This window comes from Notolabrus celidotus, chromosome 8 (assembly GCF_009762535.1).
Source record: "Notolabrus celidotus isolate fNotCel1 chromosome 8, fNotCel1.pri, whole genome shotgun sequence".
NCBI lineage: Eukaryota > Metazoa > Chordata > Actinopteri > Labriformes > Labridae > Notolabrus > Notolabrus celidotus.
In genome coordinates this window covers 34,228,019-34,245,996 of record NC_048279.1, presented here as the reverse complement: position 1 = coordinate 34,245,996, position 17,978 = coordinate 34,228,019, and the positions used below count along the sequence as shown (strand labels likewise).

Sequence of the window (17,978 nt, the reverse complement as noted above, 5' to 3'; positions counted from 1 at the left end):
TCCAGCACGTTGATCTAATGTTTACATGTTGGCTGAATATACACGGCTGCTCAGAGATCACGTTACTTCAACCCTCTGAATCTGATCCAGAATCTGATCCTGACGGAGAGGCGCCTGCATCAGGACCTTTCTGAACCATTGGTCACAGATTTAGTGTTTCTTGTTGTTTTATTTATCAGCATGTCGACGTGTGTCTTGGTACACAGCTACGAACATGTAGCTATGTGGCTATGCTAACTAGCGCTAGCACTTATCCATGATAAATAAAAATCGTCCACTAGATCTTCAAATCTGCAGACGTGGGGAGTAAAACCGACCTCTACCAGAAAGGCAGCGGGACCTTTTCTGAAGGATTGGTCACAGATTTAGTGTTTCTTGTTGTTTTATTCGTCAGTATGTAGACGTGTGTCTTGGTACACAGCTACAGCTATGACATGTAGCTATGTAGCTATGCTAACTAGCGCTAGCACTTATCCATGATAAATAAAAATCATCCACTAGATCTTCAAATCTGCAGACGTGGGGAGTAAAACCGACCTTTGTGTTTATTAAGACAGCCTACAACTAGCATGCCTCCCTCCTAAGCTCCTTGTTAGCACACATTTGTGCAGGTAATGAAAAACGGAGGAGGGGTTGAGTTGTATTTTATACAGTCTATGGGCTGAACAAGCTCCGAGCTCTGACTCTGTGACAGACCGGATATTGTTGTGACGTAACAAAAACACGGAAGTCTGAAACGGCTCGTTTCACACACATTTACAGAAAGGTGGAGAAATCAGAACAGGGGCAGAATGGATTTTTTTCATTCTCGGGGGCTTTGTAGACAGGGACACATATTTCAGGTAGAGAACCATTAAAAAGTCAATTTTGCATGATATGTCACCTTTAAAAGGTCATTTACAGTCACTACTTTTGTCTTTCTGATATAAAAGCTCCATTTTCAACAGTGTTTTAAAAGCTGGACCGCTTCATGATGCAATTTCCCGTACTGACTGGACGTCCACCAGCTGTACGATATTAACTCTCTCTTTCTCTCTCTCTCTCTGTCTACCTTGAGAAAAACTGGAACCACTCTATATGAAAATTAACTTCTTCTTCACTTATTCACTTATTCTGAATCTTGTTTTTGTACCATTTTCATCCCAACAGAGCGTTGATGAGATCTGTTTGTGGTTTTTCCTCCTCTTCTTTTTGAAGGAGTTATTTTCAGAAGCTCCTCTGAGGTTTCTTCGTCTAACCCGCCTCATTCTTTAACTTTCTTATTCCCATTGTTGCAGTGAAAGAAATGATACTTTCACCATCTTACGTTACACTATCTGTGTATTTGTCATAACTAACATGCTGTCATAAACTCTACTTATTGGCTTTGTCTGTCACCTAATTACAAGCAGCTGCAGTTGATTCCTAACACCTGCTATCTGAGAACAAACACATGTTGTCTGCCCGCACAGATGGCTGTCTGCTAACAACACTGGGTTTCATGAATAAAGCCCTTAAGAATAAACAAGAACTAGTAACTCAGCTTTTTGAAAGCGTGCACTTTGTGAAGAGAGAGCAAAAAAAATATTACCCTCATGAAGGCTGCTGGTATTAGCAATTTCAGGCTGAATAGTGCTGCTGGCTGTTTCTACAACACACAGCTATTTCTTCTGAATAATGAAACCACAGCACAGACGCAGCAGCAGCTTCTAAATCCTTCATTTGGTTTCTCTCTGTGTTTAAAGGAGTTTTTTGACCTGTGGCCTGTTCTGATGGGAGAAGTTCCCCCGTATGATGGACCTAAAACTCCGGACGGCAGGGTGAGGAGATATCGATCACTGTTACTCTGTTGCTTCTCCTGTTATAGCTCCTTATAAATCCTGCACTGCTTCTATTCAAGACTTTTATCTCTCTACCACTAGGAAATCATCTTCTACAAACTGATTGACTACATCCTGCACGGCAAAGAGGACATTAAAGTCATACCGTAAGTCACAACACAGATCTAATTAAAGGTTGCTGAAGTCTTGTAGCATAAATATGATATGAAGTGTTTTGATGCAGACACAATGAAATCACACATTAGTTTGAGTTGTTAATGGCTCTGTCTCAATTTTTTGTAACCAGCAGTGAACAGATATACTGGAAATAATAATAATAAAACAATAATAATAATAATAATGAAATAATAATAATAATTAGAATACTACTACTACTACTACTACTACTACTACTACTACTACTACTACTACTACTACTACTATTACTACTACTACTACTACTACTACTACTACTACTACTAATAATAATAATGATAAAAAAATACTGATAAAATAATATCTTTTAAAAAATATAAAAAAATATGACAATATTAATAGAACTAAAAATAATCAAGTCAAATCAAATAATATAAAAATAAAATTATTATAATTATACAATAAAATAATATAAAAATAAAATTATAATTATTATAATACAGAAATAAAATAGAAATGATTATTATACAATGAAATAAATAATATAAAATAAAATAATACTAACTAATACAATAGAATAAATAAAATAGTAATAATTATTATACAATCAAAAATAATATAAAAATAAAATAATAATACTAATACAATACAATCAAATAAAAATAATTTTTATACAATAAAATACAATAAAAACATATAATAATAATAATAATAATAATAATAATAATAATAATAATAATAATAATAATAATAATAATAATAATACAATTAAATACAATGCAAAAATTAAAAAAAAATTATACTACATTTTATAGGCATCTTTCAGAGCTCTCAAGGTCACCTTACAAGGTAGAGTTTAAAAATGACCAATACAAGAATAATTGATGAACTCAACAAGACATGATACAGGGTAAATATATAAAATTAACAAGATAAGATACAGTGCAGTGAAGGGTTGAAATCAGTGTAAATATGCCAGTTTAAAAGAGATGTGTTTTCAAACTGGCTTTGAAAATGGAAGGAGAGTCAATGTCATTGAAGTCTGGTTGAAGGGAGCTCCAGAGATCGGGGTCAGATCAACTGAAGGATCTAGACCCCATGGTGTTCAAGCGGCCGGCAGTGTAGTGAGTTAATTGGGAGAAGAAAACCTAAGAGTACCATGCTTCCATCTATCCTGGTTGACTGATAACTGTGACTCAAACACTCTGAAAGCCATAAACGCTTTAGACAGATACATACTCAGGTATGAAATCAAGTGAGAGGTTGGGACATTTTCTTATAGACTTTTAATACAAGCTAACTTCTTTTTACAACCAGTGCTATTCTTTAAATGATCTACAGGGGGCTGTTGTGTGAAAAACGAAGGCAAGAAACATCAGCTCTTACAGTAGATTAAGAAAAACACATTAGAATAATCTCCTAAGACGTAAACACTCAGACAACCAAGAGTCAAAAGATTTCACTAAAGATTTAAAACATTTCAGGGGGCTACACAAAGTCCAAGAACGAAGGTTGTGAACTCCTGTCATAGATATGTGTGTCAACATTGCAGGGGTCAAAGTTTCATTGTTGTTGTTGTTGTTGTTCATTTTCTATGTTGATGTTTTATGAGGACAGAAATGCATTCGGCACATTGTTCAGATGTTAAAGATAGTCCTGTCTTGTTGTGTTCCTCCTCAGGAGTCCTACAGCAGATCACTGGGTCCTGAGTACTGGTTTACCCACCTATGTGGCAGAGACTGGACTGGTTAGTGTCACTTTTTCTTCTGGCTCAAACTTCTAGCTTAGAACAAAAACTCACTCAAAGTTTGAGATGAACTTTATTGCTGTGCAGGCGTCCATGTAAGAGCAGTGTCCTTTAAAGTATCTTTATTACACCAAACCTTCATTGGAGGCTGCGGGTGGTCAGACGAGCAGAACACCATTAGGCCTTATTACACAGTTGTCAGTGTGCACACGGTTGTGGAAATGAAAAGTGCTCAGCCACACGCTGCTGTGATGTATAATTGTAATTTCTGCAGCAGTTGTAATTAATCACACCGTGCTTTCCCCAAACTGCTGAGCCTGCCGTCGCTCATCTATCCATCTATTATCCCCCCCATCTGCCTCTTCCTTCCTGTCCGTCCTTCCACTGCTGTCCTGTCCTTTCATCGTCTTTGGCGTGTGTCATTTTTTAACCGTAACATGATCTTTTCTCTTCAAAGTATTCTCCTTTTTTTTGTCCTCTCCTACATCATGTAAGAGGTGAGAGCTCCGTTTCTGCACAGAGACACCTTTTCATAAATGGAGGAGAGAAAGACGCGTCAGATTGACACTAATGGTTTTGAATGTGACACTGGGCTTTTGAATGGATTCCTGTGGGGTGATAAAACTTCTTGTCAACTCCTGAAAATGACGGGCAGTCACTCAAACACAAAAAGCTGAAGCTGGAGCTTTTCATGTAAGCACAGGAGAAGAAGATGTCTTCTTCATGCTTAGTTCCTGAACTGCTTTTTGATGACGACAACAATTTCAGATTGTGCTGAGAGCAGATTCTGGTCTAAATTCTAGTTTCATCATCTGCATTTGTCTTGTTCATAAAAACAGCCTCTCAGATTGTGGTAGCTGTGATGAGATGTTGTGATCCAGCTGTGATGCATCTTCTTATTTCCATTTTTCAACAGATCTGCAACATAATGAACGCAGCCGAGGATGATTTCTTCAAATTCCAGGTAGGATGGCTAAATGTTTTGTCTTTAGGGAAGCACCAATTAGGAGACTGCAATAAACAACAAGAGCGACAACAATGATCTGAATGACTGCAATAATAATAATAATTAAAGCCGCAAGCGGCGATGTGCGGGCCCTCGTTCAAGCACCGCCTGATGTGCGCGAGTCCCAGATGTGCACCACCGCCTGATGTAAGCCACCGCCTGATGTAAGCCACCGCCTGATGTGCTGCAGGTTTTGCTGTGCTGCCTAGGCTGAAACTGTCAGCATACTCGTGCAGTTATCAGCATAGTGTACATTGCAGTACCACCTGTCACCAGTAGGTGTTGCTGTGTCTTTAATTATGTTCTGAAGGATTGTTCATCACAGATCATTATAGAAAGAGTTGTGATCACAGGCATGTTAAAAACATGTTCTGAGAGTAAATACTGCTTGTGTCCATTGGGTGGCGCTATTCATATGACAAACAGGTGTATATAGATGAGTTCAGGCTGGGTCCATGTAGAGACATGTGAAATTTGGAAGAGATCGGGTATTGTATGTAAATGTCAGTACCATGTATTTCCTGTGGGTGGCGCTATGGCTGTAGTAGATAAATGAGTCCATAGTTGTGTTGAGGGATGGACCCTGATCATGTGTATGTAAGTTCAAACAAATTGAACACTGTATGAAGGACTATAAGGATTTCCTGTTTCATGGCGAGACATCAGAGTTTGAGGCGTGGCCACGCCCACATCCATTGATTTAGGAAGAGTCCTTCGACAAATGTTCATCTCCAGTGTGACAACAACATTGGGTGCGAGGCAGGAGTTGATTGGATAAAAACTGTAGTACATGTGATTTTGTGCTGCCAGTAGGGGGCGCTATATGATATTGGTGAATATTTGCCTATAGAGGCGTTCAGGCTCGGTCACTTATCATGCATGACCGGTCTGGGCCTGATCCATTATTGCATATGAGAGATATTACTGTTTAGAGATTTTCAAAATGTCCTCCAGATGTAGCGAGGTGCCACGCCCACACCGATTGACTTAGAGAAATTCTGTCTGATAACTTTTGATCGTCAATCTGTCTACTTCAAAATGTGCGTGGTTGGGAGTTGATCGGAGCAACATTGTTAGACGAAATCTCTTATATACGTACCCTAAAATCGCCAAAATCTGGCCTTCACCTTAAATTTGTGCACTTCCTGTTGGGTGTAGACCATGACCATAATAGACTTTTTTTTTTGTCTTGACATGATAGATATGCAAAAAAAATTTCATGCATGTAAGTCTTTCCCAGTGGCAGATCTGATTTCCATGGGTGTAGGGGGCGCTATAGAGCGAATTTTGAGAAACAAACAACTGAATATGAGAATTTCTCTCAAGGCTGAATTTTGGGCAAAGTTTCGTGACTTTTGGGGCACGTTGAAGCATGCAAATTTGGGATTCAAACGGCGGAAGAAGAAGAAGAATAATAATAATCCCTCGGGTTACAAGAGGGCCTTCGCCGACATTGTCGGTGCTCGGGCCCTAATAATAATTCACAGAATTTATATAGCGCTTTTCTTTACATAAGATGAAAACTAAAGAAAGAAAATAAAACACATAAATAAAAACAAACAAAACAGGGACAGAGGTGGGGTAGGGGGGAGAGGTCATGCGTGGTATGCTTTTTGGAACAGGTAGGTCTTGAGGTGGTTTTTAAAAGAGAGGAGAGAGTCAGAGTTACGGATTTGTGGAGGGAGAGAGTTCCAGAGAGTCGGGGCAGCGATGGCAAAGGCTCTGTCCCCTAAGGTGCGGTGCTTGGACTTGGTGATAGGGGGACAGGAGGTTGGCATCTGATGATCTGAGGCGGCGAGATGGGGAGTGGCGTTTGAGGAGGCCGGTCAGGTAAGACGGGGCGAGGTTATTGAGGGCTTTGTAGGTGATGAGCAGGATCTTGAATTGGAATACCAACCACAACAACAAAACTACCATAACAAAAACAATGGCCGCAACAACATCAATTCAGCAGATAAAAAATAAAAGATAACTGGATTCTTCTTCTTCTTCTCCTCCACTTTCTTCTTCTTCTTCTTCTCCACTTTCTTCTTCTTCTTCTCCACTTTCTTCTTCTTCTTCTTCTCCACTTTCTTCTTCTCCACTTTCTTCTTCTTCTTCTTCTCCACTTTCTTCTTCTTCTTCTTCTTCTCCACTTTCTTCTTCTTCTTCTTCTTCTCCACTTTCTTCTTCTTCTTCTTCTCCACTTTCTTCTTCTTCTTCTTCTCCACTTTCTTCTTCTTCTTCTTCTTCTCCACTTTCTTCTTCTTCTTCTTCTCCACTTTCTTCTTCTCCACTTTCTTCTTCTTCTTCTTCTCCACTTTCTTCTTCTTCTCCACTTTCTTCTTCTCCACTTTCTTCTTCTTCTCCACTTTCTTCTTCTTCTTCTCCACTTTCTTCTTCTTCTTCTTCTCCTCCTTCTTCTCCTCCTTCTTCTCCTCCTTCTCCTCATCCTTCTTCTCCTTCTCCTCATCCTTCTCCTCATCCTTCTCCTTCTTATTCTCCTTCTTCTTCTTCTTCTCCACTTTCTTCTTCTCCACTTTCTTCTTCTTCTCCACTTTCTTCTTCTTCTTCTCCACTTTCTTCTTCTTCTTCTTCTTCTTCTCCTCCTTCTTCTCCTCCTTCTCCTCATCCTTCTTCTCCTTCTCCTCATCCTTCTCCTCATCCTTCTCCTCATCCTTCTTCTTCTTCTTCTTCTTCTTCTTCTTCTTCTTCTTCTTCTTCTTCTTCTTCTTCTTCTTCTTCTTCTTCTTCTTCTTCTTCTTCTTCTTCTTCTTCTTCTTCTTCTTCTTCTTCTTCTTCTTCTTCTTCTTCTTCTTCTTCTTCTTCTTCTTCTTCTTCTTCTTCTTCTTCTTCTTCTTCTTCTTCTTCTTCTTCTTCTTCTTGGCTTTTATTAGAAAACACAAGATGTTGAATTTGATTTAATTTAGTTTTATTTTAACCATCTTTTCTATACTTTTCATTCTAAATCTATTTAACATAATTTTAATTCTTTTTTAATTCTATTTTTTAGGGGAATTTTATGTCTTTTAAAAGTGTGTTTTATTTCTTTATCTTGACTTGTTTGTTTTTATGAACTGTCTGTTTTATTTTGCTGCCAATGTGAAGCAAAATAAAACAAATACAATTATTATTATTATTTTAAAAGTCATAAAAAACAAAGCACAGAGAAAAACAAAGGGTTAAAGATGTATAAGTCAGATTTAAAGTGCAAGCTTAAATGTTATAAATAATCATATAAAGGCATCTTTTAACAGGTGAGTCTTCTACCTGGATTTTAAAAGAACAGAGAGTTTCAGTGGACCTGAATTTGTTGTACTTCAGCATCACTTCAAACCTCAGTTATAGTGCTGTTGTTGAATTAGCTTCTTCCTGACAGAGTCAACAGAAACAGAACATTATTAGATTTGTGGAGACAGAGCTTATAGCAGAGCTGTTTTATTGTTTCTCATTAGATGATAAAAATATTCTTAATAAAGCGTCTGGCTTCATATTTACATTTATTGCCTTCTTAGATGCTTTTGTTCAGAGCAAAATCCAGATACAATCATCAACAACCTCTCCTATATTATTACGATCCAAATGAAATCTTCTCATTTATTTCTTTATTAAGAAAAGAATGCATTCAGCACATCGTAATGTTTGCTCACACCAGTTGTTTCTGTGAGATAAGAGATATCTGCTCATTATCTGTAATCAGATTCTTGTAAAGTAATAGATGGCATTAGCATTCTGCAGTCAGATTACAGTAATTGCATCACATATAAGCCTTTTCTCTGGAATGATTTGACTATAATAGAGTGAAGAGTATATGTTAGATTCATGTATTAAACAGCTATCAGTGCTGTAGAATGGGCTCTCACGTGCCACAGGAGTCCAGCAGGGAACAATCAAAGGGAAGGATTCTGCCTATAGTCCTAATTGAATGAATGGTATGTCCCTCATTCACTGCTCCCCTTGGTTTAAATTAGTTTCCTGAGGGCCGTGAGGCTCCTATTATATTCGTCCTTATTATACTGATGCAGTGGCGGCCATTTTTACTGCTTAAACATCGCTCCTGGTTCTGCATAGTGACTTTCAGGGTCTGAAATCCACCTTTAACTTACACAGTTTGATGTCTGCCTGAGGTTTATGGAGGTTCAGGGATAGAGGAGCTATTTTGTGATGATGTGTTGTAACTCATCTCATGAGCAATAATGGAAAGGGTTGGATCATACTGCTGAAAACATACATCAGGATGCTTGTTAGCTGTGATTTTGCATTGCATGTGAAGCCTTTCCTGATGTGAGATCACATTATGAATGCACAGCAGAGACGAAGATGCCTCATTCAGGTACAATCTTATCATGGAAAACCAGACTGTTGGTCTTGTCAACAGTCCAAAGAAGTTTCTGCTTTCAAAGTCAATTAATCAATCAATCAATCAATATTTATTTATAGAGCGCCAAATCCCAACAAACATTATCTCAAGACGCTTAGGTCTAGACCACTCTATGTCAAATTCTGAACAGAGACCTAACACCAAGACAGGGTAAGACTCAGTCTGACCCCACCTTAATCCATCATGAGCATTGCACCTCACAGTATTTAGCTAGTTACAGCGGTGAGGAAAAACTTCCTTTAACAGGCAGAAACCTCGAGCAGAACCAGACTCATGTTAGACAGCCATCTGCCTCGACGGAGTTGGGTCTTGAAAGAGGGATAGAGGAGAATAAGAGAGAGAGGGAGTGGTGATAGTGATGAGACGAGTAGTAGTAGCTGTTGCCGCTGGAGTCCAGCACATCTGTATCAGCTGGAGTCTGGAACGTCCACAGGCAGCTCAGAGGAACCTACGAGACAAGGGAGCTCAGGGACTCTAGAAAGGTCTATGGTTAGTAACTTTAATGGGACAGGGAGGGTTAAAGTAAGTGATGAGGGGGTTGGGGGGAAGGGGGTGAGATAGGATCCCAGTGTGTCAGTGCGCCACTTCCCCCCGGCAGTCTAAGCCTATAGCAGCATGACAAAAGATCAAGATTGAACAAAACAGAAAAAGAAAAGAAGAAAATAAAAAAATAAAAAATTACAAATGGCACCATCCGATTAAAAATGACTAAAAGCTACAGAAGGAGATGACATGACAGCCTTTGAGAAAGTGGCCATGGACATCTTTACATCATGCATCTCTGTAGTTAGTCAACCTGTCACTACTGACATTTTTTAATACTGCCTGTAATTACTTCTATTTAATTTAAATTCCATTTGTAACATTGTATATATCTAAATTGTATTCTAGCTTTATTTATCTATTGTTATTTTATTTTATTTTATTTTATTTTATTTTATTTTATCCATCCATCTTCTTCCGCTTATCCGGGTCGCGGGGGCAGCAGTCTCAGCAGGGAAGCCCAGACACTCCTCTCCCCGGTCACTTCCACCAGCTCTTCTGGGAGGATACCGAGGCGCTCCCAGGCCAGCTGAGAGACATAGTCTCGCCAGCGTGTCCTGGGCCTTCCCTGTGGCCTCCTCCCAGTCGTACATGCCCGAAACACCTCCCCAGGGAGACGCCCGGGAGGCATCCTAACCACATGCCCAAACCACCTCATCTGGCTCCTCTCGATGTGGAGGAGCAGCGGCTCTACTTTGAGCCTCTCCCGGATGTCTGAGCTCCTGACCCTCTCTCTAAGGCTGAGCCCAGACACCCTGTGGAGAAAGCTCATTTCGGCCGCTTGTATTCGCGATCTCGTTCTTTCGGTCACTACCCACAGCTCGTGACCACAGGTGAGGGTCGGAACGTAGATTGACCGGTAAATTGAGAGCTTTGCCTTCTGGCTCAGCTCTCTCTTCACCACGACAGACCGGTACAGCGCCCGCATCACTGCAGACGCCGCCTCTCCCGCTCCCTTTTCCCCTCACTCGTGAACAAGACCCCGAGATACTTAAACTCCTCCGCCTGGGGCAAAGAGGTGAGGGGACAGACAAAGTGCGGCCCAAAGACACCTGATGAAGAAGAAGAACAGGACTAAGTGTACCCTGTCCGGAGGGCCACAGGAGCCTCACCCTGGAGCCAGGCCTGGGGTTGGGGCCCGCAGGCGAGCGCCTGGTGGCCGGGCCTTTAACCATGGGGCCCGGTCGGGCTCAGCCCGAATGGGATACATGGATCCGTCCTCCCGTGGACTCACCACCTGCAGGGGGACTCACAGGGGTCCGGTGCGAAGTGGATTGGGCGGCGGACAAAGGCGGGGGCCTTGGCGGTCCGATCCTCGGTTACGGAAACTGGCTATTTTATTTTATTTTTATTTTATTTTATTTTTATTTTTACTTATTTTTACTTGTTGAAACTTCTTCTTGATTGTACTTATGTCTGGGTTGCTGTAACAACTGAATTTACCCCCCGGGGATCAATAAAGTAATATCTTATCTTATCTCATCTCATCTCATCTCATCTCATCTCATCTCATCTCATCTCATCTCATCTCATCTCATCTCATCTTATCTTATCTTATCTTATCTTATCTTATCTTATCTTATCTTATCTTATCTTATCTTATCTTATCTTATCTTATCTTATCTTATCTTATCTTATCTTATCTTATCTTATCTTATCTTATCTTATCTTATCTTATCTTATCTTATCTTATGTTGTTTCTACATTACAATGTAAAGCTGAGGAGCGATGAAGTTGAAAGAAAGATGTTGAGCTGTGGATCTGGGATATGCTGCATGCACTCTATCTCAGATTTGTGTTTCTACCTGTGTGACACCTCCAATCTTTCTCTCTCTGTTTCTTCTGTGTTTCTGCTCGGTTAGATTTCTGTATGTGTTTCTTTTTATTTCCCTCTAAAGAACATTTACCTGCTGTGAATAAACGCTTGTTTATCCAGATACCCATGACGCAGAAACATACATCCTCTGAAAGTTGTATTTTCCTATCATCCAGTTTTGTTAAACCCACAAAGTCCTCCAGTGAAGGATGAATATGGTGTTTTTTTTTATCTCTCTTGTTCTTTGTGACTCCTGACAGGTAATCTAAGCACACCTTGTTTTGTTTTCCTCTTTGTGTCCATGCTGTTTGTGAGGCTGAAGTACGGCAGCAGCAGCAGCAACAAGCACACATTTTAAGAAGTGCTGCAGCAGGATGTTCGGATTTTAGGGGAAGTGAGCAGGTGAATTATTGATCGTCTCTCACATTCCCCTGAATGAGGAAGGTCACATTTCATTTCTCACGCGTTTCTGCTCTCCTGTTACGGTCATGGAGGAAAAACCTTTTGTAAAAACGTCCGTGTAAAGAAATAAAAACACACAAGAAGCTCTTTCTTCTGTAAAGTCATGTTGTAAACTGTGTGCATGTGTGTGTGTCTCCAGAAAGAGCCTCTGGACGACTCCGGCTGGACCATTAAGAACGTCCTGTCGATGCCAATCGTCAACAAGAAAGAGGAGATAGTGGGAGTGGCCACGTTCTATAATAGGAAAGATGGGAAACCCTTTGATGAAATGGATGAAACACTGATGGAGGTAAAGGCTGTGTGTGTGAGTGTGTGTTTGTGTGTGTGGCAGCACTGAGTCACTGGTTTATAAATACACTCAGGCCATTCAGAGCGTCTGCATTATTTATCTCCGGGCCCTGAGGCTTCTTACTGAAGTTCCTCTCTCTGCCTCGCTACTCAGAATTCATTTTAAATACACAACATGACAGTTTGATCCTCCTCTGCTCCGTCTAAATCAAAGTCTTTATAATCACAAACTCTACTTTGACATCCAAATTGGATTTGGTGTAATTTGACTGCGGTTCCACCAAACTGATTTCACCAAATATCTCTTCAGAGAGCTTTGAGGTTTGATGGTTTTTACAGATAGTGTGTGGCAGTGTTTACATAACAAACACACACCAGGGGGAAAGTCTCAGCTTGTAATCACTTCAAAACTATTACAAGGTACTTGTAATACATATTTATCACCCCCGAGTGTTTAAAGAGGACATGTTGCACATCTAAAGGAGCCTACTTGTTCTTGATTTAGATTCAACGTATAAAATGTATCATTGTCATCAATCAATCAATCTTTATTTGTATAGCGCCAAATCACAACAAACGTTATCTCAAGATGCTTTTACAAACATCGCCGGTCTAGACCACTCTATGTCAAATTCTGAACAGAGACCCAACACCAAGACAGGGTAAGACTCAGTCTGACCCCACCTTAATCCACCATGAGCATTGCACATCGCAGTATTTAGCTAGTTACAGCGGAGAGGAAAAACTTCCTTTAACAGGCAGAAACCTCCAGCAGGACCAGACTCATGTTAGACAGCCAGCTGCCTCGACCGAGTTGGGTCTGGAAAGAGGGATAGAGGAGAATAAGAGAGAGAGGGAGTGGTGATAGTGATGAGACGAGTAGTAGTGGCTGTTGCCGCTGGAGTCCAGCACGTCTGTATCAGCTGGAGTCTGGAACGTCCGCAGAGGGAGGATCAGAGGAACCTACGAGACAAGGGAGCTCAGGGACTCTAGGAGGGGTCTATGGTTAGTAACTTTAATGGGACAGGAAGAGTCAATCAATCAATCAATCAATCAATCTTTATTTGTATAGCGCAAAATCACAACAAACGTTATCTCAAGACGCTTCTACAAACATAGCAGGTCTAGACCACTCTATGTCAAATTCTGAACAGAGACCCAACACCAAGACAGGGTAAGACTCAGTCTGACCCCACCTTAATCCACCATGAGCATTGCACATCGCAGTATTTAGCTAGTTACAGCGGAGAGGAAAAACTTCCTTTAACAGGCAGAAACCTCGAGCAGGACCAGACTCATGCTAGACAGCCATCTGCTGAGACCGGGTTGGGTCTGGAAAGAGGGATAGAGGAGAATAAGAGACAGAGGGAGTGGTGATAGTGATGAGACGAGTAGTAGTGGCTGTTGCCGCTGGAGTCCAGCACGTCCACAGCAGGAGGACGTCTACAGCAGCTCAGAGGAACCTACGAGACAAGGGAGCTCAGGGACTCTAGGAAGGTCTATGGTTAGTAACTTTAATGGGACAGGCAGAGTTAAAGTAAGCAATGGGATCCCAGTGTGTCAGTGTGCCAGTTCCATTGGCAGTCTAAGCCTTTAACAGCAGAACTAAGAGCTGGTCCAAGCCTGATCCAGCTCTAACTATAAGCTTTATCAAAAAGGAAAGTTTGAAGCCTACTCTTAAAAGTAAAGAGGGGGTCTGCCTCCCGGATCCTGACTGGTAGGTGATTCCAAAGGAGAGGGGCCTGATAACCGAAGGCTCTACCTCCCATACTACTTTTAGAGACTGTAGGTACGATGAGCAGGCCTGCATGCTGGGAGCGTAGTGTTCTAGAGGGGTAATAGGGCACTGTGAGGTCTTTAAGATATGAAGGTGTCTGATTTATTAAGGGCTTTGAAGGTCAGAAGAAGGACATGATGGATTTGGGTAAAACGTTGGAGATTCCACTTCCTGACTAGTTTTCAGTGGCAAAAATGTAGCTTCATCTCTTGTTATGTCAAAATGTCCCTCACATGTTAATGCACCTGCATTAAAAGGTAATTTACAGTCACTACTTTTTTCTTTCTGATATAAAAGCTCCATTTTCCAACAGTGTTTTAAAAGCTGGACCGCTTCATGATGCATGTTTTCACTTGGCTTAGGACAAGCTGACTTATTTTATTTTCAACACACCTTCCACCAGCTATAGGATATTAACTCTCTCTCTTTCTCTCTCTCTGTCTATCTTTCTCTTGCTTACACACCTCTCCCTCTAGTCTCTCACCCAGTTCCTGGGCTGGTCCATGCTGAACCCCGACACCTACGATAAGATGAACAAGCTGGAGAACAGAAAGGACATCTTCCAGGACATGGTCATGTACCACGTGAAGTGTCGAAAGGATGAAATCCAGCACGTCCTGGTTAGTAAATAAATAAGGGTCATTACATATTCCCCCGCTGCGAGGATGAATCTTTTATCAGAGCTCATTTTAAGGCTCAGTTTTGGATCTAAGCTTCCATGCAGACAATGTTTCTGTTTTTATTTTTGTGGGTTTCAGTCCTGCTGAAATGTTCCAGTTATTTCAGAAAGCTGTGAACTTTTTTCTTCTGTTTAACTGAAGAACTTCAGGCAGATTGATAAAGCCACTTAAAAATGACCTCACTGAAAATCAGACTTACTTCTTTGTTCTTGACTTTACTTTAACACTTGGGTTTCCAACAATTTATGATTAGCTTTAATTATACTTTAATATCTAATTTTTGAGCTTAAAATGGAATGCTCTCCATTTTTATAAACATGTCTAATCACCATTTGTTGCAAATATATTAAATCAAATTAACAAACTCTTCAATGCAAGCCTGGATGGTTAGATATAAGATGGTTAATAAGCACATTTCTTTCTTTCTTGAAAGATGCATGGTGCATGGATGTGACCGAGTACTCATAGATATCTACAGTTGTCACAAGACTTTGATCTTGTAATTTATCACTTTGTTCTCCAAATATTCAAACTTAATTCTCATAAAATTGCAACTTAATTCTTGCAATCTCATTCTTTTTCATCTTAAATGTGATCCTTATCCTTTATCATAGATTAATGACAGTACCGATGTAGGAAAGTTATCATTATAACCTTCAATGAAACATTTTGAAGAAGGTTATAAGATATGTTCATGATAGTTACTGCAGAATATTCATGGTTTTATGGAAGATGAGATAAAATCCCCACTGTCTTCAAGGGTGAGATGATGGTTTCATTTTAAGAAGAGAAGTTCAATTTGAACGGTGATTTCAACCCTGTGGAGTGTGCATGGCTTTTTTCCATACTGTTGTTGTTAGACAAAATAAAACCATTCTGTCTCAAACCAGTCTGGTGGATTGGGTGATATAAACGGAGGATGAGCATCATTTATGAACCGAAATAAACTGTCAGGATTTCTATGAGGTGATTTGTCAGTGGGCCGAGAGAAAGAGAGAGAGAGAGAGAAAGAGAGAGAGAGAGACAGAAAGGACAAAAGCAGGGAGATGACCCAGTTTGACCTCAGATCAGGAGTCTGGTGATTGATGCTGAAGCGTTTCATCCAAGGTGAGCGTTGATAATGTGTGTTTCCCCCCAGAACACCAGGGAGAGGTGGGGGAAGGAGCCGGATGAGTGTGAGGAGGAGGAGCTTCAAGAGATTCTGGTAAACAACAACAAGAAGTAAATATCCTGAGATAAATATCTATATTTATGTATTTAAGAAGACTACACATTTCCCTCAAGGTAACTCAGTTCTGTGATAAAGCAAGGGGATGTGACGCTGGACAAACTCTATGATTAAACCAATGCCACGGATTTAACCTTTGACCCCTTTACTTTATTGCTGTCTAGTCCTTCTACATTTCAGCCTCCAATTATAGCATCTGTGTACATCTGTGTTTATCTCTGTCCACAGTCAGAGGTCCTCCCAAACTCAAAGAAATCTGAAATCTTGGAGTTTCACTTCTGTGACTTTGAACACAGTGAGCTTGACCTGGTGAAATGTGGCATCAAGATGTACTACGAGCTGAAAGTGGTGGACAAGTTTCACATTCCCAGAGAGGTGAGTGGTAATCCATCGTTGTTTTTACAGAATTTATTTCATCTAAAGGAGCTCCAAGGTTTTGACTCTTTGGGAGTGACAAAGTTTGACTCTTGGGTTGGGTTTTTTGGAACGTAAAAACAGCGAGAGAGTAGAGTGTGACAGATTTGGAAAATGTCCAACTGGAAACCTCCAAACTCATGATCATGCTCCGCCTCCGTACTGAGGGGAAGGGGAGTCCACAAGAAAGCACGGGGACAGAACAATGTTGTCATCACTAAACTGCTGTTTGCTCCAAGAACCCAACATTTATTGATTGCTGTTGGAATGAAATTTTACTTTTAACATGTTTTCAAAATAAGGCCTACACAGGCTTTACATTTCATACTCTAGTAAAAAAGGAGCTATAGCTCTTTTCCCTTATGCAAACCCCTTGACTTTCCCTTGGTGGTAGGTCAGGAAATTTCCAATCCAATCCAATCCACTTTATTTTTATAGCACATTTAAAAAAACAATAAAGTTTACCATAGAACTGCACAGTGAGGTAAAATAACTTAAAACACACAGAACATAAAACAATGTAATACAAAATACAATAAAATGCAATAAAAGAAAAATAATTAAACACATAAAATGCTTTAAAAACTCAACTCTCAAATTGTTTTTATTTTACAGCACCTTTCATACATTCAATCATGCAGCCTAAAGTGCTTCATAAAAGAACTGAGAGATAGAAAATAACAGCAAGAGGTGAAAGTGGAAAGGGAAATGATTTAAAATATTTAAAAGTATCAGAAAAATAAAATAGATAAAATCATTCTAATAAATCAATCAATTAAAATCAGATAAATACCTGAAAAATAAATCTAAAATTAAAATGAAAATATAATATAATAAAATAGCATTCAAATTAAATAAATAAAATATAAAGCCATATTAAGAAGTTAAAGCTAGGGTTGGTAGTCTCGGAAAACCAGCTTGAATTTGAATGTAGCTTTTCCTCCTGACTCCGTCTAACCCCTCCCCTCCTCCTTCGGAGCTCCTCCAAAACGACGCCCCTGAGTCCTGAGCAAAGCACCTCATCAGGTCAGAGGGGACAGACCCGAGGTCGAGCGAGAGGAGCAGTAAATAGAGTCAGGGGAAGTAGTGGCAGGAGACGGGGACTTGGAGGAGCGCACGCCGGGGAAATGTACGCTCTGCAGGAGGAGGGCAGAACGGCTGGGCGGGATTTGATTGGTTTAAAATTTGGGGAGCCAAAAAACGGTGATTGGTTGGTGTTTTCCCAGGTTTACTCCGGCTGTAGATAGCAGCTTTTTTTCACTCTTTTTTAGGAACACATCATGTAATGATTGTCATCAGGACATAAAGATCATTTTAACCAGTATAACAAAAAGTGGATCTAAATCTGATTACCAACCCCAGCTTTAAATCTTAAGTTAACTTTTAAAAACACCCACAGAACTTGCCTTTTTAATGTCCAGAGGAAGAGAGTTCCACAGTTTTGGTCCATAAAACGGCTTAAAGACACATAAAATCTCTGTAAGAAAAAAGTACATACATAAATAATAAGATGAAATAAAAGAACAGACAGACAAAGTCCACACAACTCTCATGCTGGGTTAAAAGGTAAGGGGTAAAAACAAGTTTTAAGACAGGATTTAAAAGTTGTTCATATTCCGACGAGCATGTGGACGGAGTGATGATGATGTTGATGTTTAGCTTTGCTGCTTTACACTCTCTTCTGCTCTCTGATACTATATTG

At 40.1% G+C, this 17,978-nt stretch overlaps 1 protein-coding gene across 2 annotated transcripts in view; it reads left to right on the top strand.

Moving 5' to 3' along the window:
* Positions 1-17,978, top strand: part of pde6a (phosphodiesterase 6A, cGMP-specific, rod, alpha) — a 93,543-nt gene that overhangs the window by 58,188 nt on the left and 17,377 nt on the right. For both annotated transcript variants that reach the window (XM_034690077.1, XM_034690075.1), the window contains exons 9-16: positions 1,725-1,799; positions 1,902-1,966; positions 3,636-3,702; positions 4,619-4,666; positions 12,029-12,178; positions 14,431-14,574; positions 15,773-15,838; positions 16,091-16,237. In XM_034690077.1, the coding sequence (XP_034545968.1) occupies positions 1,725-1,799; positions 1,902-1,966; positions 3,636-3,702; positions 4,619-4,666; positions 12,029-12,178; positions 14,431-14,574; positions 15,773-15,838; positions 16,091-16,237 (762 nt within the window). The remainder of the gene's footprint in view (positions 1-1,724; positions 1,800-1,901; positions 1,967-3,635; positions 3,703-4,618; positions 4,667-12,028; positions 12,179-14,430; positions 14,575-15,772; positions 15,839-16,090; positions 16,238-17,978) is intronic.